A 23,512-nucleotide genomic window follows, 5' to 3' on the forward strand; every position below is an offset into this window, starting at 1 on the left:
TCTCTAGGGCTCAGGGTGCTTGTTCCAAAACAAAAATCCTAGAGACAATCTCTTAACAGAAGCCTCTTTCCTTTTCTCTTAACAGAAACTTTGCTGTGAATTGGCTTTGATGAGCAGAACTGTCTTCATGGCCACTGGCCATGGCAGCGTTCCTTGACACTCGCAATGCACAGCAAAGCACCAGGCATATTTTAAATATTTGAAGCTTTTAAAAATCAAGGGCCTGTGGAACATTCCATCAGTAACAGTGCTGAACTTCGACCCTGAGATTCTGTAGAGATGGAAGTCTGTCGGGGCCATAAAAGTGAATGTGGTGTGATGCTGCCCCCTGTTGTTACAACCTTGTGGGGTTTTTTTGTTTTTAAGCTGAATATGTTGTAAGTCTCCCCACCCCACCTCTTCAAAGCTGCTGAGGAAAATATGGTCTGGTTGGTATTCAAAACATTTGAAGAAATAATGAGATAAATGGTGTGTTTTGTACAGACAGGAAATTTTTAATAAAGTAATTGTATTGCATATAAAAATGCAAAAGAAGTCAACATTCATATGTCATGGCTGTTTCTGTATGAGCATATCATAGATGCCACAACAACTCTAGCTGGTTTCCAGACAAGCAAATCTAAAGTCTGGATAAGTGAGGATATGTGGAACTGTGTGAAAGAAAGGAAACAAGCTAAAATGCAAACACAACTCCTCACAAACATCTCCAGAAAAAGTGACAGCAACAATCTGTATAAAACAAAAGACAGAGTAGTAAAAAGCGGTGGGGAAAGACAAGATGTACATGGGTAACATTGCCAAAGAAGCCGGAACATCTGCTGAAAGAGGAGATAGGACCTTGCTGAGCTGCTGAAGTGTTTTACTAACTGGTAAGTTCCAGAGGGTTTGCCAAAGATAAACAAGGAAAGACTTAAACAACAGAACAAAGCACAATGGGCAGAGGACTTTCAAGAGATGCTCAACAGACCTCAGTAACATCACCACATCTTCAAAACCACATGGGAGCAGGAAAAGTCTTCAGAACAATGGGAACTTAGCATTATAGTCGAAATACTGTAGTTTAAGTCACTTTTTTTTTGGGGGTAACTAGCAAAGTGGTGCACTTTTAGTGTGGGGTCAAAGTTTCCTGCAGTATCACCTTAAACATTTATATAGGAAGTGATTGAGGTGAAGCCAAGGGAAAAGCAAGCTGGCTTTTGACTCACAAGATCTGGTCAACCAGATTTTCACCCTAAGAATAATCATCAGTGAGAGCATTGATCAGCAAAAACCACACATCTGCATTCTCTCACCTGTACTGTTTAGCATTGCTGTAAGCAGGGTCTAAATGAACTTGCTCCGACAGCTAGTTGGAGACGGGGAGAGACTTCAGGAGCAAACTGTATTTACATAAACACACCTACTCTGCATAGGTATCCAGCAGACAGGAACTGTGTAGCTTCAAGTGATGAACTCTGGCTGGGGTTGGGTAACAAATCACTTTAGTACTGAATGCAGGGGTAGGGAAATGTTGTCTTTATTGTATGAATAACAGGGAACAGAACTGTGCTGAGCCTGTCCCACTTGACGGGGTCACCCTCAGTTGAAAGGAATTTGCTAAGTAAGAGGGATGGGGACAGGCGGCCCAGCCAGGAGGTATGGACTCTCCCTAAGGGTCACCAGTCTGGTTTAACCTGTTCCTCCCCACTGTTCAAAGATAGAGCTAAATAGGCTCCATTAGGAGTCTTTTGTTATTTAAAGTGCTCAAAACTGAAAACACTTGTGGTGGGACAGTGCTGGGCAGAAATGCTAAGAGTTAGGTGGACTTTCGAGACTGACTTGCTGCGGTCACGGTAGAGAGGCAGGTGGCAGAAGGTGACCAGTCAGCGGAATGGTGGCTGGCGAGGCGACAAGCCAGAGCAAGTGCTCAGATGGTGGAGTGAGCAAGGTGCCTTCTTCCCCAGGTGGGAGGTGAACTTCACAGATGCAATTCTGAACTCTGTGTCCTCACTGACCAAGGACAACCACTGTGAGTGGGGCATGGTGAGGGAGCAGAGAAGGGCACAGAAAAGGAACTTTTGATTGTAGAACTCAAGAACATGAAGCAGAAGACTCTGCACCACACACTCTGGGGTGGGTGTCCTGCTCACGGTTTTATGAATCCTGCTTGTGGCATTTTCCCTAATTAATGTCGGGTGATTTCCCTCCTTTCATTAAGTTTCTTTTCTGCACTCAGACTGTGTTTGCGAGTGGGGAAGTATTGCCTTTCAGAGGTGTCTAAGGGTGGTGTGCAATTGTCCCAGGTTACTGGGTAGGGGCTAGAGCCGGTTCTGTGTTGTACTGTTGAAAAGTAACCCCTAGATATTGAACCCCTGCTGATGCCAGCTCCACCTGGCAGAAGGGTTACATTGCCATCGCCTTCATTAGGAGAAACTGTAGATGGATATGACAAAGGCAATGCCTGGCTCAACAACAGTACACTCAAATATCTAGACCTATGCTGTTAGCAAAATCTAAGTGACAGCTCAACCAAAGTGCAATAAAGACTGAAATACTGTCCAGTATTGTAAACAAAGATGGAGCTAAGTATGTTATGAGAAAACTAACGTGTTCTCAATTTTAAAAAATACACAATAAACAAATTCCAAGATGAACATCCCTGCCAATTAACACTGATTATGTTTTTATCTGCCTCTCTGAAAGGTAGTGCCAGAGCCTGCTCTATTCAGGGAGTTGATCCACAGTGGGAACAGACAAGACTCTCATGCTTCAGACTGGTGGTAGTGAGGATGCCTCACAACCCTGAATGCCCCTGGGAAGCATCACAAGGGGCCTGGTGTAGGTGGCAGGAAATACACCAAGGTTATTGTTTAGCTAATATGCCAGATAATCTAGATACTGAGGGATTTACAAGTGAGACAGTTGGGAACCAGAAAAGTAAAACTCATGGTTTGTTTTCTGTTTGATCAATTTTCCTTACCCAAAATAAACAAAGGAAACCACCCCATGAATAGACTAGAACCATACTCCAAACTGAATAAGGAGCAGTGTGTAGCTTGAGAATTAGACCCTGAAGGGAAAACCATTGAGGAACTGAGATTTTTTTTCACTCATGGTGCAAGAGAAACATGCAGGCACAGCTCTGTGTAGAGAGCTGACCAGACTAGAGATGGCTAAATCAGAGAAGCAACAAGAATACCAGCTGTGGGTGGCCACAAAAAAGCAAGCAGAAGATACAAGAGACCATGCAGCCCACTAAAGAGCACCAGAGCTAGAAAACAAAAAAGCGTAAAGCCGGAGAAGCAGAGGAAAAAGAGGCAGCATGTTCTGAGCATACTGGACTTACAGAACTGATCCCTCAGCACATGGGCAATCCTCACTGGGGGTCATACAGCTGGGACAAGCTGTACCTGCCTCACCGGGAGACTGATTGCATTGAAGAATATCTAATAATCTTTGAAAGAATATGCATGGTACATAAATCCTTGATGAACAGAGAATGACTGCCCTACTCCCCATATTGACTGGCAAAACTCTGGAAGTATTTAATGATATGGATGTAGGTGAGGCTATGAAATATGTTCAGTTCAAGGAGTCTGTGTTGAATAAGGTTTCAAATTACTACAGAGCCCTATCACCTCAAGTTCTTAGATAATACTTAATCCTGCCATGAGTGCAGGGGACTGGACTAGATGACCTCTCGATGTCCCTTCCAGTCCTATGATTCTATGAAATTCAGAAATCTCACAGAGGTTGATAAATGAAATCACAGGGAATATGTGCATAAAATGGTAGATTATCTTGAGACAATGGTTAAAGAGCAAAGGGCCAGAAATTCATGACAAGTCAGCGCAGTTAATTGCTACGGAGCAGCTCTTTGAGGTCTGCTCTGAGGAAGTGAAACCTGCTGTGTGAGAGAACTCCAGCATCAGTGGAAGCAGCTGCCTTGTTGTATACAAACAAAACTTCAGACAATGCAAAGTCCCAAAGGGAAGGGCAGTGGATTCACGGTTAGTTCCCTCCTCTTCCCCATCCCCTTTCTCCCCAGGAGCAAAGTACCTGTGACCCCAACACTGGTTTCCTCTTAGTAACCAGCCCCCAGCCCAAGAGGAAGGCCCAAGAAAGTGTTATGTAATCCTTCTGCCATGTGGAGTTGGCAGCAATGAGAACTAGGGTTCCTTCCTCTTAACAACACAAAATAGAACAGGCTCAAGTCCCCACCCAGTAATCTGGCACCTTTAAGAGGCAATACTTCTCCACTCAAGCACCGAGTCTGCGTATAACAAAAAACTTATTGAAAGGAAACCCAGCATTAATTGAGAGAAAATACCACAGCCACGGTTCAAAAGCATGTGACTATAAGTAAACACCTACCCCACAGTGCATTGGCCAGTGTCCTTTGCCTCAGTTGCCCACCTTGCAGTGTAAAAGTCCAAGAAGCAAACATCCCTTTAACAAGACCCTCCCTTTTCCCTCTGCTGCACCCCACTCCGTTTGCTGTTCTTAGTCAGCAAAGACCCAGAGTTCTGAGGTGGATTCACATGTGTCCACCTCTCACACCTGAAAAGTGTGGAGGGGGCAAGTGTTGAGTAATGGGGCTGCTTTTGCTGCTCCCTCTGCAACTGACTCGCTGCTGCTGGTTGCTTGATGCTACTTCTTCAATGCCATGATCTGAGGTTACCCCATGTAGCCCAACTCTTAGTGATTTTCCTGGGTAATAGGGAACTTCTGTGCCTCTCTTTCACTGCAACATTATCTCCACACCAGAGATGGGAGGGTCAAATGGTGTCTAGGATGTGTTAGGCAGTGTCCACACCAGCAGTAGTAACACCTGACCCCACCACCTCACCAGAGCCGGCTTTAGCAGGTGCGGGGCCCTACGCCAGGACGCAAATGGTCTCGCGCCTCCCCCCACCCCAACTCCGCCCCGGCCCCGCCCCGACTCCGCCCCTCCCTGCTCCATTGGATCCCTCCCCAAATCCCCACCCTGGCCCCGTCTCTTCCCCAAGCACGCCGCATTCCTCCTCCTCACCCCTCCCTCCCAGGCTTGCGCTGATCAGCTGTATGGCGCAAGCGCTGGAGGGAGGGGGAAGAAGCAGGACAACTCCTGAGAGGAGCCTTTTTGAGGTTGTGGAAAGGATTGTTACCTACAATATGCAGAGACCCCGCAGTAAGGTTACTCCACAGACTGTGGATGTAAACAGGTTAAAGGAGTATCACAATTGAGAAGCGCTTGTGAACATGATACACTGTGCAGAGGAGGATTCTTAGGCTACACTCTGCCATAGTGACACCTCCCAAGCATTGAGATATGTGAAGAGTTTCTAGCTGAAAAGGCAGAGATTAGGAGTGTGGTGCAGAGTCACCAGCGGGTATTTTCCTGCAGACCAGGTCTGACTCCATAAGATTAATGCTGTGCGGCTACAGCCTGCCGTCAACAGAGCATATCAGACCACTGGAAAAAATGCAGGAACAAATTTGTAAGGAGATAAAAGGCATTCTGGACATACGGATAATTACAAATTCAAACGGTCCCAGAGTTTCTCCAGTTGTTATGGTTTCCCAAAAGAATGGACCCATAAGATTTTGTGTTGATTACAGAAAGTTTAATGCTGTCACATTAATGCATACTTTAGGTTCAGAACCGATGGTACATTAAACACTGTAGGCAAAGCAAAATACCTGAACACCCTAGATTTAACAAAATATGTTAGGAAATTCCATTAGACAGTAAAGCGCAGAAAACAATCCTCCTTTTAGATTAATAAATGCAGGAGCCACATTTCAGAGGCTTGTTAATCAAGAATTAGCTGTTTTGGAAGACTTTGCATGGGCCTACATTGATAATGATGCAATTTTCAGCAATTTCTGGTCAGATCATAAAAACCACTTGGGAATTGTGTTGAGGAGACTCGAAGATGCAGGGTTCACAGTAAAAGCATCCAAGTGTAAAACAGTGGTGGACACAGTCCATTTTCTAGGTCATTGGTTAGGTGGGAGCCAGATTTCCCCAGATCCCTTAAAGGTGGAATTCATTGTTTGGCATGTGCCTCAGACCAAAAAACAAGTCCAGTCTTTTATAGGCTTGGCTAAGTATTACGCCAGGTGTGTGCTTTCAGCAGCGCTGTGGCTGTTATCACAGACTTGTGCAAAAGACAAAACTGAATAAAGGTAGTGTGGACGGCAGCTTGTAAGACAGGCTTTGATGAGGTAAAGAAAATTCTGTCAGGAAAGCCTGTTGTGGCCAGTCCAGCTTTAGACAAAATGTTTGAACTGGCCCTGATGCATTGGACACAGGTCTAGGAGGGGTACTAATGCAAACGGGAAGAAACCAAGACTCCTCCCATTGCTTTCTTAAGTAAAAAAACTGACACCCACTGACCAGAACTACTCTATCACAGAAGAATGTTATGGGATTGTGTGGGCAATCCAGCAGTTAAGGCCTGCCTTACTTAACAGGAAATTCAGAGACCAATGGAGAAACGTCCATTAGGAATGGCTACAGTGGACAAAAGGTACCACCTCCAAACTGCTATGTTGGAGCCAGAGGCGGCTCTATGTTTTTTGCCACCCCAAGCATGGCAGTCAGGCGGCCTTCGGCGGCGCGCCTGTGGGCGGTCCGCGGTCACATGGATTCGGCGGCGTTTCTGCGGGTGATCTGCCGATGCCGTGGCTTTGGCATACTCACCACCGAATTGCTGCCGAAACCATGGGACCGGCGGACCTCCCGCTGGCATGCCGCCGAAGGCTGCCTGACTGCCGCCCTCACAGTGACCGGCAGGCCACCCCCCGCGGCTTGTCACCCCAGGCACTTGCTTGCTGTGCTGGTGCCTGGAGCCACCTCTGGTTGGAGCATTGCCCTCTGAGAATACAATATGGAAATTGTACATATGAAAGGTAGAGGAAATGTAGTGGGAGATGCACAGTTCAGGCAAGAGAGGTTTTGGACTGGCACCTATGGATCAGACAGTGTCTGTCCCTACTGCATCAATGTAAGAGAGGAGGTGTGACTCAGGAACATCTTGAATCAGGTACAGGGATTCCCTGGGTTCACCAAAGGAGGTCATGTAAGGACTCTACTAAAAGCATGTGTCACAGTGGTTATAACAACCCTTGTGAGATGTATATACAGAAAATATGTGGGGAGTTACATACTAAAAATTAAAGTCTCTAGTTCTGAGAGTTAAGGCAGGTCACACAAATGTGATGCACATACTCCTGTCAGGTTTGGGGGAAGAGACTCTTATTGCTGTCTGGCTGGTAATGTGAATCGTACAATACTCAATTTGCACAATGGATGCCCACTTACAGTCTGAGCAAAATGCTAATCCAAGAGATTGTGGGGGCTGCAGGAAAAAAAACAGCAGGGGTTATCCTGGTTAGGAGTAAGACAATGAGCTTTTGGAATTGTATCTGGGATGCAGATGAACACCCCCCCCCCCCCCCCCCCCCAGTTATCCTTCAATAAGGAGGACAAGCAACAGGCAGACTTGATGCTATGAAAGGGGAAATCTTAGCCAAACTGGTCGAAAACACTGGGAAAAGGACTTCGGATAAGCTCTCTTATAGGAGATGGGGGACTGCTTTGTGAGTTAAATTTAGGCTCTAGAAAAAGTGTTACTTTTTGTTTTACATGTAACCTTTTGTTTCCAATAGTCTTGCTTTCTATCACTTCCTCTCTCTTCTTTGATGATACGCTTATTCTTGTTTTCACTATATATATCTATGTCTAAGTGCCGTGTGTTAAGTAGGCTGATGATCCTGAGTTGAGTCTTGTATACAGGTGTGTACTAATCGTTTGGGAATAGTGAATCTGGGAGTTCTGCGAGCATTCAGTGGAACAGGGGCTGTTAGTGTGCAGGGGTGGCTCTAGCTTTTTTGCTGCCCCAAGGACAGCAGGCAGGCAGGTTGCCTTCAGCACCATGCCTGTGGGAGGTCCCTGGTCCTGTGGATTCGGCGGCATGCCTGTGGGAGGTCCGCTGGTCCTGTGGCTTTGGTGTACCTGCCGCCGAATTGCCGCCGAATCCGTGGGACCGGTAGACCTCCCACAGGCATGCCGCCGAAGGCTGCCTGACTGCCACCACCACAGCGACTGGCAGGCCGCCCCCCGCGGCTTGCCGCCCCAGGCACGCGCTTGGAGCGCTGGTGCCTGGTGCCGCCACTGTTAGTGTGTGCCTATCGCTAACCTGTATAGAGAGAGGCCTGGAAGGCAGTGCTTGTGTTGCCAGAGGCTGGTGGATTCAGGGAGCTGATCCACAAGAGGCACAGACAACACTTCCTCACACTCGGGCCAGGTGGGGGTGAGGTGCTTTGTAACCCTGGATACCCCTCAAAAGCATCACATCCAGCAACTTGCAACTTAAGCATTACTTTAGACAGCAAAGGAATACAAAGAAATGAGTCAATTTACTTACCTTGGCAGTAACACACAAGCCAATGAGGCTACTCAGAAGGAAATAATGTCATGAATTGGCAACGAAGCAGTTGCATTCACCAACTTAAACAAGATATGCTCATCAAAAATCTACAACTTAAAGACCAAACTATAAACCTTCATCTCAAATGTTATTTCCATTGTAGCATATGGATGTGAAAGCTGGAAATCCACCCAAGATACAGACAGATGCCTCAATGCTTTAAAAAGCAAATGCCTTAGACAAATACTAAGTATTTAATGGAAGGACTTAATAATGGCAAGATTCATCAGAGTTCAACAACCCTTTATTTCTAAAGCTATCCAGAAAAGAAAATGGAAATCTTTGGGACATGTGGGATTGTTGTGTGTGTTGATTTGTATCTGTGGGGGTTGTGCTGGGGGATTTTGTGTAGATTTGTGCAGGTGGTGGAGAAAGGTGTGTGCTGCAGTGAGGGGTTGTGTGTGTTTGGGGTTGTGTGTGTTTGGGGTTGTGTGTGCTGATTGTATTGCTGTGTGGGTGGTTGTGTTGATTCATCTGAGTGTGTGGGTTGCATTGGTTGAGTTATACAGGTGGCGAATCAACCTTTGAAGAACTTTAGCAGTTGGGCCAAGTAATCCATCATCTGTGCAGTTTCCCTCATATCACAGACTCATCACAACCAAAGATAAACTGTTACATGGAAATTAGCTGTAGAGTAAGGGTGGAGATTGGTTCAGTTGATACATGTCTGGTTTATTATATGTAGAAATGCAATAACAGTGGTTAAAGTAGATTGAAACAGATGGGGGAGCGCTAACCACAGCATCCACCATGGGAACTCTGCTTACCCAAGTCAGGGAAAAGAGAGAAGCTCTCTGTTGGCCTTTAGCCTCCGATGTAATAGATGAGACCATAAGATAGGCATTAGCTGGAAAGGAGTGTGTGCATTGTTCCAGATGTGTCCCATGGGCAGTACTAGAATAACTTCTTCTGACTTATGTCATAACTCGCTGTATACATTACAGAGACTGTATTGGCATTGCTCCCAGCTCCCACAAGCTTTCATTTTTAAAGGAAAAAAGTTATGGGCCTGATCTACTGAGTATAAGACCTGATCTAAAGCTAGGGTGACCAGACAGCAAGTGTGAAAAATCGGGATGGGGGTGGGGGGTAATAGGAGCCTATATAAGAAAAAGACTCCAAAATTGGGAAGATCACTTAAACCAGGGGAAAGACTCCCATTGCCTTCAGTGGGCTTAAGATCAGGTCTATAATACTTACTAACCATGACTAGTCCCTCTGAAGTCAGTAGAATTGCTAGAGGTAGTAAATAGCATCACATGTAATTGTTAGTACTTTCAGGGTCAGGCCTTCAGTCTTTGTAAAATAATATTGTTTTTTCTATGGGCCATCTCACAGAATTTGATGGATTTCCCCTAACGGGGTCACCGCCTCTAATCACAGATCCCAGGGACAGGAAGCTACTTCCCTATGGTGTAACAGCCTTTCTGTTTGGCCTCCCTCTACTCTCTAGCATCAGAGTTCCCTTAAATGCTATAATGCAATTCACTTTTTTGCCTGAGTATGTCCAATAAACCCTATGCATGTGTGGAGCAGAATCTAGCGTGGCTAGGAGCAGCATTTACTCCATTGCTCTGTGTTGCCTGATAACCCATGCACCATTTAAGGGGGCCATGAGACATTCCTGGACTTCAGGGGCTGAAGAGGAAAAACTTATCATGGAGGAACTGCTCCCCTCTTTCCATCCTCCTTGGCTCATCTCCACTCAGTTTTGCTCCTTTCCTTTGCCTATGCATAGAGGCAGTATCAAACACCATACATCAACAGTAACACTTGAGTTGCCACATCATCATGCTGGCTTTTATTTCTCTGTATCACTTGTCCTTACCTCATCATATGTAATAAACTCCAAATGAATAAATCCAGCAGTCCTGTCACTCACAAACTACTGAGGGTGACAAAGACATCTGAAATTCATTAAGTGATTCATCGGAGAAACATCTCAACCAATAATAGGACAGAGTTGGACTAGCCAGTCACTTCCTAGCTAAAACACTCTCATGTAAAAAGCCACATCAACAAAGATGATAGAAGAGAAACAGCTGTTGTTACACAGAGAAAAGCATTAGAAAAATTATTCCTCCAGAAAAATAATTACCCCTGAAAGTAAGTTCTTTGATTATGCTTAGCAGCTATAGAGAAGAAACTTAAATTGTATGCATGGCCAATATATCAAATATGGTATAACACAATTATGTTTTTCAATAGAATTTTTGCTATTGATTTGAGATGGGTTAAATGAAATCACTTTTATGTGCTGTAAAAATAGGTTTAGAAAGCGTCCAAGTCTCTGAGTATATGACTTCATAAATAATGTCATTATCACAAGTGCTTAAAGACTGATCTTGGCAAACCCACTTCAGAAGAGTATTGGTAGGAGCTATCATGCTTCTTAATCAGAATTTCAAAATTTAAGGTAGATGTCATGTGCTGTAACTTAATTTCAAATTTAAGCACTCTCTTTGTGTGTATTCTGTTCTCTTGATACAAAATTAAAATCCCAGGAAAGTTAATTGGAGCCATGCAATTAGGCCTAGTTTTGCAAACCTTAGTAAAACTCCCTGGGCAAGATTTTTAAGAGACTAGTGATTTTTTTGATGTGTTGACTTTCGGGGGCTCATCTTGAGATACCATAAAGGGGGCTGGTTTGTTTTTTTTTAGCAGGAGGGTGCTCAACACTTTCTAAAAATCAGGCCCTCTTTAAGGCCTCTCAAGATGGGAGCACAAAAATCACTAGTCACTTGGCTTCTCTCATTACAGTAAATGCTCAGTTTACTTCAAATTGTCTGCAATTATTTGAAATATAAAATAAACAAGTTCCAAAATGAACATCACTGCCAATTAACATATTAATTTTAATCTGTGGATCAGGGAGACTGAGAGAAATAAAAAAGCCCACATTTTAAAAAGTGGTGAGTCTATAATTATGCAAATCATCTCCCCTTCCCCCCGCCCCCCACCAGCAGAGTTTTAGTAGCTGGCTTCTGACTGGTTTCAACTGAATACTATTTCCATGTATCCAATACTCGGCTCAGTTTTACAACTAGCTTTTCAGTCACATTCATTCTTAATCCAAACCTTTCCATGCTTCCATGGTTATTCCATCCTTTATGATCCTTCTACACTGGCACTTCAGGTGGGATCCATGAAGGGATTTAGGCTTTGCAACACTGAATGTCACAATGCCTAACTTTTAAAGGCCTAGAAAATCACAGGAACAACACTGCAATCCATAAAGCCTGAGCCAGGCGCCTAGGATCCTTCTGTAATGAATGGGGAAAGATAGGGGCTAAGAGTGATCCACAAAAGCCAGCATCCTAGGTAGGGAGATGCTGATGAGGGGCATGTGCTAAGCCCCACCCCTCTACCAGAGATAGGCACCTAATCCTGCTTAGAGATGCACAAATGGGAACCTGCCACCTGAAGTCAAGCAGGTTAGGCAGCTACGGCATTTCTTGTGGGACTCGGTGCCTGCCTCATTCCACACAACAGCTAGAGGAGGAAGTGGTGGTGGTGCCCACCTTAACTTTTAGCCCAGTGGTTAGAGCACTCAGACCCTGGGGTGGTGGACACCCAGTTTCAATTTCCCCCTTCTCTGCCAGAGTGGGAAAAAGGCTTTGAGCAGGGGTCTCCCACCTCTCAGGGAACATGTTGTAACTGCTGAGCTATCGGGTATTCTGATTGGGGCGCTTCCTCAGTCTGTCAAAGTTGTTCCACTGTGGACAAATAATGAAAGAGTCATTGGACCAGGAGGACTGCACCCTAGTGTCCCATCTGCCAGGTGGGTGCCTGTCATGCTGTCTGGAGTGGGTCATGACCATGATGCCAACCTCAGGGAAACTGTCAAGAAATAAGGCAGAGACCCCCAAACTAGTGGTATGTTCTATAATTATATCTCACCAACATAGTTACAAATGTGAACTCCTAACACACTATATCAGTCTTACCCTGGAGTATATGCATCCGAAGAAGTGGGCTGTAGTCCACGAAAGCTTATGCTCTAATAAATTTGTTAGTCTCTAAGGTGCCACAAGTCCTCCTGTTCTTCTTTAGACAGTCCTCTTGGACATTCCAGTCTATCTTGCCCCCCGAGGCAAGTTGGACATAGTGATAGGTAATTGCTGTACACCAAAGATCACAAAATAGTGAGGTTGCTTCCAGTCCTAAGAGACCAGTCACTTGCCCCAGGTTAATTTGTATCTTAGATCTTACATGAAAGACAACACTTGTAGCCAGTCCTATAGTAAACTCTCTAAAGTTTTATTAACTAAGAAAAGAATGAGAGCTTTATTACAAGGCTTTATTATCAGGCAAACATATACATGCTAATGAGTTACAGTCTATGTTTTTTAAAAGGTAACAGAGTTGTAGTTACCTTTTGTAGTTACCTATCTGTCAGCTCTGAATATCTCTTAGGGCTAACACAGGTTGACCCTGGGGATCTTTGCTTTGGGTCTGTGAGAAGCCCAAACAGCAAAAAAGATGGAAAATTTTCTTGTCAGCTATTTTAAATTCCTTCTTCCAGAATTCAAGCTGATGAGATAAGCCCTTTTGCACATAGCCTCTTCATGGGCATAAGGAAGCAATTATTAAAGTTTTTGTATAGTGATGTTCCACGATGGCCCATTTAGTTTTGATAGGCCTTCTTCATGGGCAGGAGACGATCACTCCTGACTGGGCTCACAGTTTCAGAGGAAACATTGTTTACAATTACAAAACAAAAACTTATAGTTTCTTTATCACATGCTATAAGGTAGTATTTATGTATGCAGCATCTTACAAGCATTTCCTAACATCTAAACACATTGGTATAAGGCCAATATCCACCTTAACCATACTAACACACAGGTGAAACAGACTAGTTTCCAGCAATGAATTTGTCAGTGCTTGGCTGATGCCTAAAGGCTTGGCAAGAGCGGGCACCTGGTCTGCCAGTGTCACAGTGCTGTTACCCTGGGCAGCTCAGTGACCATCACCACCTACTGTATCAGCCCCTGCACACAACTAAGGTGACCAAACGCCCTCTCTTCCCCTGGTTCATAAATAGCTCTGGGGCTTAAGTGGGAGATAGGCTTCCAGGTGCCTTGAGGGAGGCAGTAGTGCGAATGCCGAGAGATAGAACCTTAGGTGCTGCAGGAATTTTTACTCTGAAAACTTAGGCACCAAGTGAGTTAGGTGCCTACAGGGTTCATTGGGAGTTTTATGGATTGCAGTGGAGCCAAAACTGGGATACAGGTGCCTAAGCCTGGGATTTAGGTGGCTAAGGATCTTTGAAAAAAGAACAGGAGTACTTGTGGCACCTTAGAGACTAACAAATTTATTAGAGCATAAGCTTTCGTGGATCTTTGTGGATCCCAACCTTTGTTCATCCTGTGGACCCATTTCTAACTTTGATTTTTAAAAAATGCCATATATTTTGTATGATCCATAATGTCCAAGCAAAGTGTGTTTAAAGAATATCTTTAAAATAATGGGCTGGATCCTCAGCTGGTGTAAATTGGTATTGCTCTGCTCCTTTGAAATCAATGAAGCTTGGCCAATTTACACAAGCTGAAGATAAAGACCTAGGGTCCAATCCTACTCTCATTAAAACTCCCATTGACTTCAGTGGAAGCAAGTTTGGACCTCAGTGTAGACAGGTTATTTATGTCAATAATAACAGTCAATTAAGAATGTTGTTCATATGTCAACAGTAGACATGTTTACATTCATCTACATTTGCATAGAGGGTATGCAGGTTATGGCCCAATACTTGTTTTATTTTCAAAGGGTTTTACAAAACCTAAAATGAAGAGAAAATTTCAGTAAAAACAGTTTTTAAATAGCATAAATGCTCAACTAGTTCTAGAAACCCAAACATCCAGCTCTGTCTTGACACTGCTATTCTGTGGTGTTTCACTCACCAAGCATAGTGAAGTGTAAACAATGAACACTAATTCTGAAAATAAATGGGGGGGGAGGCTGATTTTAATTGCACATACAAGGGGTGTAAATCAGGTAGAGAGATTATTATACATAAAGCCAATGGAGTTTAAATAACAATAAAAAACAGTGTGAGGTCAGAAGCAGATCCATCCTTTTTAATTTGGTAGTGTTCCTTTAAAATAGAGTCAAGTATCAGAGGGGTAGCCGTGTTAGTCTGAATCTGTAAAAAGCAACAGAGGGTCCTGTGGCACCTTTAAGACTAACAGAAGTATTGGGAGCATAAGCTTTCGTGGGTAAAAACCTCACTTGCAAGCATCTCAAGAAGTGAGGTTCTTACCCACGAAAGCTTATGCTCCCAATACTTCTGTTAGTCTTAAAGGTGCCACGGGACCCTCTGTTGCTCTTTAAAATAGATGCATTGTACACCTGGAAAGGATTTTTAAAACTATTTCTGCAGTAGATAGGTGGCTTAAAATTAAAGTGTAGATTTGTTCACAGGCTGTTCCAAATCACTGGTATGCCAGGTGAGATTTGCTCCCATGCTGTAGAGTGGCTACTTAGTACAGAAACCTAGCTGGATGCAGCCACATGGTGGTGCTCATGCATTTTGCCTGCTACCAGATTTTTGTCTTGTATTTAAAGAGAGCCAGACTCTGCTCCTTGACGTGTCTTCAAATGAGCTCCAACTTCATTATGCTTGATTGCAGCTTCGTGTGCAGTCCAACTAGGTTGATTTTTCTCCCCACCTTTACAAAGGCTTCGGGGATCTATTACTAGATCTGCCCATCTCCCTCCCCTTCTCCTGTATACTCCCCCCCCCCCGCCCCGCACAAGTAATTTAGTGACTGAAGTTAATGTTCAGTGTGATTCTCTGGGACAATGACTGCAACCCAGGGCACTGTCACGTTATTGCTTTAGAGGGCTCACATAATGATGGGGGCTTTTTTCTCAAGTTGCACAAAGTGTTAGCTATTGCACGTCCCACAATGTAGCAGAATACAAAGAAATGACCATAATGGATAGAAGTCTATATAGGTATAATAGAAAGTCTAAGGGTATAACGAAAATGAAATCCCCACATTTCTCTATTTTTCCTTTGAATATTTTTGACATTTGCTATGCAATATGATTTTGAAAGGGAGCGAATTAAATAATTCCCTTCAGAAGCAATTATAGCTCAGTGAAAATATTCCTGCCCATAAAGTGACTTATGCATGAGTCTGCAGGACCAATCCTGAGGCCCTAGACAGACCATGACTAGGGTGTTTCAGGCCTATTTGCCAAGTAGCTTGTCTAGATATGAATTATTACAAAGTGTGCCAAGAACATTTGGATTCCAAATAGTACAGGAAACTTACTGTATTATGAATGATGTATTAGGGCACCTAGAGTCTTGAGTAGGCATCTTTTAAAATTATTATTTAAATCTACATGAGTAAGTAACTTTGGGGGAAGGACATGTAAATTGAAAGGAAACAAAACACAAAAGAAGTGGCATCATATAATTGACACAAGGAAAGCTATAGCACCCAGAAAAAATATGGTTGCCCGAGCTCCACCCTGAAAATGTACTTTTAAATCTCATTCCCCCAACAGCATCTAAAACTTCCTTTAAATGAAAAGGCTAAATTGCCTTCAGTTCAGATTTCCAATATACACCTGGAATTGCATTAGTCCACGGATTCATTCCCTGAAATCCTGAGTTGGAGCTGGCTGGGGAGGGGGTTGGTTGGGTGTCAGTGACTCCAAAAAGGGGACTCCCTCCCCTTTTTCCTCTTCCTTCCACCTTCTGCTTTATAATTGGCTGCCTTGTTTCTCTACCCTTTCTTCTTATCAGATCGTGCTGTGAAGGCACGAGCAGCAGGAGGGTGGAAAGAAACTTTTAGAAGCAGAGTAACACCCACATTAAAGAGTGAAAGAAGGAGTGTGTATTAGCAAAGAGTGATTCCTCCCAGGCAAAGCTACACCTCCTCGCCAAGCAACTAAACCACTCATGACTGCAAAGGTCTGTTTGATTTTTATTTTTACATTGGGGGGGGGGGAGAGAGAGGTAATTTAAAAGCTGATGACTCTTGTACAATAACTAGGGTAACAACCCCAGTTATTCCTGATCATGATAATTATCTGCCGCCTCCAGAATTCAACCTTTTGTTGGCCATAAGCAAAGGAGAAGCAGGGAAGAGTCAGTGATGGGTGGTGAATGGGACTGATTGATGGCTTGCCAGCCAGGAGAGGTAGCTGTAGGCGAGTGGCGCGGGGAAGCCTCAGGAGAAAGGGGGCTGAAATGGAAAAGAAAAATCTATAGACTCTTCTGCAAAACGTGGCATCCTGTATCAGTGTCTCTGGCTCTCCCTGATCTTCAGTTCCTCGCCGGCCGGGTGCACCAGCTCCCCCAGGCTGATTGGCACGACACACACTTTCCTGTCCCTCGTCCCCCCACGCCCGGGTTTTATGACTTGCTCGCCTGGGCGTGCGCTCGCAGTTCCTCGCTGGGGTTCGCCTGTAACTGAGGGGTGTCTCCTCGGTCTGTCCGATCTCCGGAGGGCGGTTTTAGGCGATCAGAGGCTTTGCCAGGCTCCCCCCGCCGCCCACTCCTTTGCTGAGCTCCGCACAGGGAAAAAACACGCGCGCTCTCGGTCCCGTTTTCCATTGTGCGGGGCAAGGGGCAGGAGCTTTGCAGAGAGGCGTTTGTACCCCGGAGCCATCCATTCCACGGGGATCAGCAGCCTCTCCCGGGGGGCACTGCTGTGGGGCTGCCTAGGCTCCGGAGAGACTCCCCCCGCAGGTTTGTCAAGCACACCTCCCCGGAGCAGAGGGGTTACACGCGAACCGAGTCAGCCTGCAGACAGCAGGGCTGGGGGGAGACAGGAAACAGCGAACACCACAACCACCTGAGCCCTCCGGCAGGAGCCAGGAGTAACGGGCTTGCTCCACTAGCCGCTCCGGGGCGCAGTTACTTTCCCCGAGCCCTTGATCTCGCCTTAGCCAGCTCCTAGCAATACCAAGGATCAGGTCAAGCTCTCTTGCCCGTACGCTCCGGGCAATGTTAACAGAGAAATCCGCGTTGTCTGTGGATTGATGCTGGGTTATATCATTTCCCAATAATAATCCCTGGTGTATGCAGGCTACTGAAATCACCCTTTAGTTTCCCGGTACCTGTTCATTTCAGATTGGGCCTGATCCCAATTGCCACACAGTTCACAATCCCTTTTGTTTTACCTCTGGTTTTTAGCTGGGAGCTGGTACTTCTTTATTATCCTCTAGTTATTTTCTGAGTGCTGACAGCTTGCTCATTGCTGTCTACATCACAGAGCAGACTATGGCCCTGGCTTGAGGAGTTTACAAGTTAAGGGCTTGTCTAAACAGAGTTCTAGTGCAGCTTTAACAACCGCACAGTGGTACCTGATGACAGAACAAGGAGTAATGGTCTCAAGTTGCAATTGGGGAGGTTTAGGTTGGATATTAGGAAAAACTTTTTCACCAGGAGGGTGGTGAAGCACTGGAACGGGTTACCTAGGGAGGTAGTGGAATCGCCTTCCTTGAGGTTTTTAAGGTCAGACTTGACAAAGCTCTGGCTGGGATGATTTAGTTGGGAATTGGTCCTGCTTTGAGCAGGGGGTTGGACTAGATGACCTCCTGAGGTCCCTTCCAACCCTGATATTCTATGATTCTATGACACTGCCATGCTGGCACAGAGGTGCTTATGTTGCTATTTAGAAAAGCTGGACCTGCACAAGTCCATGGGCCCAGACCTAATGTATCCAAGGGTGCTGAGGGAGTTGGCTGATGTAATTGCAGAGCCATTGGCCATTATCTCTGAAAATTCATGGCGATCGGGGGAGGTCCCAGACAATTGGAAAAAGGCTAATATAATGCCCATATTTAAAAAAGAGAAGAAAGAGAACCCAGGGAACTACAGACCGGTCAGCCTCACTTCAGTCCCCAGCAAAATCATGGAGCAGGTCCTCAAGGAATCCATTTTGAAGCACTTGGAGGAGAGGAAGGTGATCAGAGCCAGTCAACATGGATTCACCAAGGGCAAGTCATGCCTGACCAACCTGATTGCCTTCTATGATGAGATAACTGGCTCTGTGGATATGGAGAAAACGGTGGATATGATATATCTTGACTTTAGCAAAGCTTTTGATATGGTCTCCCACAGTATTCTTGCCAGCAAATTAAAAAAGTATGGATTGGATGAATGGACTATAAGGTGGATAGAAAGCTGGCTAGCTTGTCGGGCTCAACAGGTAGTGATCAATGGCTCGATGTCTAGTTGGCAGCCGGTATCAAGTGGAGTGCCCCAGGGGTCAGTCCTGTGGTTGGTTTTGTTCAACATCTTTTTCAGTGATCTGGATGATGGGATTAATTGCACCCTCCACAAGTTCGCAGATGACACTAAACTGTGGGGAGAGGTAGATACACTGGAGGGTAGGGATAGGGTCCAGAGTGACCTAGACAAATTGGAGGATTGGGCTAAAAGAAATCTGATGAGGTTCAACAAGGACAAGTGCAGAGTCCTGCACTTAGGACAGAAGAATCCCATGCACTGCTACAGGCTAGGGACCGACTGGCTAGGCGGCAGTTCTGCAGAAAAGGACCTGGGGATTACAATGGATGAGAAGTTGGATATGAGTCAACAATGTGCCCTTGTTGCCAAGAAGGCTAATAGTATTTGATATTGGGCTGCATTAGTAGGAGTATTGCCAGCAGATCAAGGGAAGTGATTATTCCATTCTATTCGGCACTGGCAAGGCCACTTCTGGAGTATTGCATCCAGTTTTTGGCCCCCCACTACAAAAAGGATATGGAAAAATTGGAGAGAGTCCAGCGGAGAGCAACGAAAATGATTAGGGGGCTGGGGCACATGACTTACGAAGAGCGGCTGAGGGAACTGGGCTTGTTTAGTCTGCAGAAGAGAAAAGTGAGGCGGGATTTGATTGCAGCCTTCAACTATCTGAAGGGGACTTCCAAAGAGGATGGAGCTCGGCTGTTCTCAGTGGTGGCAGATGACAGAACAAGAAGCAATAGTCTCAAGTTGCAGTGGGGGAGGACTAGGTTGGATATTCAGAAACTCTATTTCACTAGGAGGGTGGTGAAGCACTGGAATGGGTTACCTACGGAGGTGGTGGAATCTCCATCCTTAGAGGTTTTTAAGGCCCGGCTTGACAAAGCCTTGGCTGGGATGATTTAGTTGTTGGTGGTCCTGCTTTGAGCAGGGGGTTGGACTAGATGACATCCTGAGGTCTCTTCCAACCCTAATATTCTATGATTCTATGGTACTTGATGGAAATTATATCCATATAAGAACCTTTATACCAGTATAGCTCCATCCACACAATGGGGTTGTATTGCTTTAACTGTATCTGTTTCTAAACCAATATAGTTAAGGCAATATAAAAACTGTGTGTCACACTGCCCTAATGATATGACCTTGCAAAGGCTATCAGGCATAGTGTTCACTACCCACAATCCCTTTTGAAGAAAGTGTTTGCAAGATTGGGATATATGAAGAGGACAAATCAAAGCTATGAAACTTGTCTAGACTAGAGGTTTTGGTCCTATTCTAACTAAAGTTAATTGATTGTCAAAAAATAATTAGATAAGTTCTTATAGAACAGGTTCACCAATTGCTATTAGCCAAGATGGTCAGGGATGCAACCCCATGCTCTGGGTGTCCCTAAGCCTCCAACTGCCAGAAGGAAGACAGGGATGGATCACTCAATAGTTACCCTGTTCTGGTCATTCCCTTTAAAGCATCTGTCATTGGCAACTGTCGGAAGACAGACTATTGAGCTAGATGGACCATTGATCTGACCCAGGGTGGCTATTCTTATGTTCTTAGGTGTTGGCAAAGGGGAGGGAGTTGGGTAATGAAGAGGAGTGGTAAAGAATGAGATCAAAGGTAGGCCACAGTACAACTGTGAGGGTGAGGAGCTTTAAAGTGAAAGGAAATAAAATTCAAAAATTCCTGGGGCTTTTCCTGTGTACCTGGCTAGTACATCGGCGTTCAAAGTGCTGTCCAGAGTGGTCACACTGAAGCACGCTGGGATAGCTCCCGGAGCAGGCCTGGCTTCAGGCACCAGCCCGGCAAGCAGGTGCTTGGGCGGCCAAGGGGAAGGGGCGGCACATCGGGCTGTTCGGCGGCAAGTCCCTCTTGGAGGGAAGCACCTACTGCCGAATTCCCGCCGAAGAAGAAAGCAGTGCGGTGGAGCTGCCGCCGGAGTGTCGCTGATCACAATTGCGATCGCAGCTTTTTTTTTTTTTTTTTCCGCTGCTTGGGGTGGTAAAAACCCTGGAGGTGGTCCTGTCCCGGAGCCCAATACCACCGATTTGTGTCCACACTACCCCAAATTCGACCCAGCAAAGTCAATTTTAGCACTACTCCCCTCACCGGGGAGGAGTACAGAAGTTGATTTTAAGAGCCCTTTTGGTCGACGGAACGGGGTTGGTTGTGTGGATGCAGCCATTTTTAAATCTACCTAATGCGGCTAAATTCGACCTAACCCTGTAGTGTAGACCAGGCCTAAAAGGGCAGTGACCCACTCAGTACAAGTCACCCAGAAGTTTGTGTTTGTGTTTTTTTTTAATTGGTGGTACTATGAGGAGATGGTAGAGGAGTGAGGTGGGTAGCAGAGAGGAGGAAGTTGCAAAGGAGAACATATATACCAAAGTTGTTTCTAAATCTGTGCCTTTATAAATGTTTGATAAACAATTAAATATAATCAAGAATTTGCTATTTTTATTTCATTTATGAGAGGGGTTACAATTATTCAACAATTGTAATGGTATAAATTGTTTATGGGCCAAGTTCAGATGATGAATTCATATTGTTTCTGACGTGTATTTCAGAGCAAGTCTCTTCTAACCATGACAATGCTTTAAAATAAAAAGTGGCTGTACAAAAATGGTCTATTCCCAGTGTGTATTCTGAGCCATATCTGCTTGCTTTAGTGACAAAATGATCTTCTACTCCAATTATCAGATATTTGAGTGATAAAGGTGGTATTAAAAACTTCAGGAGAATAGAATTGGCTCAGTGGCCTCTGCGGGGCTATGGGAGAGTGAGCTGGATTGTGACTCCTCAGCAGAATTGTTAACTAAATTGACTGTGCAATTTTTACCCCCTTACCACAGTGTACAGAAGTGCACACATCAATTAAACAGTAAATGCCCCCACAAATGGATTTCTGGCTGAGTTTGCAGGTCTGGCAATTAGGAAAATCCATCTATTTACTTATAAACTGTGCAAATTTGTGAAGCCATTATAGACCATAAACCTGTTACCCCATGATGCAATTGTTTTTTTTTTTTAAATGGAGATATCCCATCTCCTAGAACTAGAAGGGACCTTGAAAGGTCATTGAGTCCAGCCCCCTGCCTTCACTAGCAGGACCAAGTACTGATTTTGCCCCAGATCCCCAAGTGGCCCCCTCAAGGATTGAACTCACAACCCTGGGTTTAGCAGGCCAATGCTCAAACCACTGAGCTATCGCTCCCCCCCATGATGTTAAAAGAATCACTTTCAGAGTAGTGGATGCAAAGCAGATATTAAGTTGTAATTATTACTGTATTTGTGGTCATAGAATCCCTCTTTCAGATGCCTTGATACTGTGTCTGGGCAGCACTGGTCCATATTACATGGCCTGACATTCACAGGGATGCTCAGTTAGGACACCATTGTCTTGTCCTTTTTTAAGCTCGTTTTGGAACAAGAGAGGTTTTATTTTGTCATTATAGCAGTCTCTGTTCCCAACACTCTCCCTGTCTGCGCCACAAAGGACATGAACTAGATTTCCAAAGGGGCTCAGCACCTGAAATTGGGGCACTTTTGAAAAAATTGTCCTCAGCTTTTAACTTCATGGCTCCAACCCTTTTCCTGACAAGATTTGGAGATTGGCTGTTGCTTTGTCAGAATGAAACTTTGGAGAGTGAAATAAATGCTCAAATAATTCCTCAGCCTTTCCCAAGGAAAAGTGCTTTAGTTACTAACCAGATTTGTGGGTGAAATCCTGGCCCCATTTGAGGTCAATGGCAAAACTCCCATAGATACAACGGAACCATGACTTGACCCTTCATATTTCATTTAAGTGAATGTTCTAGGTTTACAGGCTTGATAAATATTTCTGTTCTGTATGTTTTCAGACTTGCTGATACTACGTGTATCCAGATGAAGGTTTGTCGATACAAGATACAGAGCTGGTTCCTCTTGGCTTTTTTAGCAGTCACGGTTCATCTCATCAGTCATGTTCAGGGTCAAGGTAACTGATATATAAGACAGCAGTGCTTTTTCATTAGATCACTCTGATGTGCAGAAGTGGGTTTCCCCTTTTACATATGCAATAGTGTCTTCCCTTTGCTAAGGGGATAGTCCAGCATTATTGACATCAATGGGAGTTTTGCCATTGACTTCAAAGGGAACATCATCGGGCTCTAGCTCTTCCTGACTCATTTTCACATGTTCTCTGAACTGTAATGTCTTAGGAGGAAGCTTGCTCTTATTTATCTGTATAGTTAAAATGTTTGAAAATGGGTTGTAGGGAAAAAACTCAGTTCTGTTTACTTAAATGTAACTATAAAATATTGCTGTTACTACTTTCTAAGCAAATAAGTTTGGGGGGAATGATCGTTCTGCATGGAACTTGCATGGAATACATATTGCTGCTTTGTTGGAACTGTAGCTAATCCCATCATTACATTATATAGGGTAGCATGAGGCCCTGCTGCCCTCGGCTGCCAAGTGTCATGATTGTTCATGCACCCTTTTTTGTTTGCATTGTGTCTATAGCTTATGTATTACTATTAAAAATATACTGTTGGTATTGCTAAACTTAAAAATGATCCTATGTGGTCTTCACAGTGGTCTCAAGTCTGTCCTAGTGTGTTTTCCTTCTAAACCAACCTTTGCTTTGAAAGCACAAAAAAATAGAACCAATTCTGCACTCGGCTATGCTCATGCAACCCCCTTGACTTCAGTTGAGGTTGCACAGGCTTTGGCCCTCTCTTTTCCAGTGAAAGGAGTGTTGGGTTGTATGTTCATGCATGAACACGGTCAGTGGATAGGCAGAGGTGCCTAGGTTTTCTATCTCCAGATGATAGTTACAAGCAGAAATGGCTCTGGGGTCACGGGA

The 23,512-nt window shown here is 44.6% G+C and overlaps 1 protein-coding gene across 1 annotated transcript in view; it reads left to right on the forward strand.

Annotated features, from left to right (window-relative positions):
- The first annotated feature begins 16,244 nt into the window (after positions 1-16,244).
- The window catches only part of COL14A1 (collagen type XIV alpha 1 chain), a 165,157-nt gene continuing 157,889 nt past the window's right edge, over positions 16,245-23,512 (forward strand). The window contains 2 exon segments of the mRNA XM_024108240.3: positions 16,245-16,386; positions 22,527-22,642. Coding sequence (XP_023964008.2) covers positions 22,552-22,642 — 91 coding nt within the window. The 5' untranslated portion in view covers positions 16,245-16,386; positions 22,527-22,551.

This window comes from Chrysemys picta, chromosome 2, assembly GCF_011386835.1.
Source record: "Chrysemys picta bellii isolate R12L10 chromosome 2, ASM1138683v2, whole genome shotgun sequence".
In the NCBI taxonomy this organism is placed as follows: Eukaryota; Metazoa; Chordata; order Testudines; family Emydidae; genus Chrysemys; species Chrysemys picta.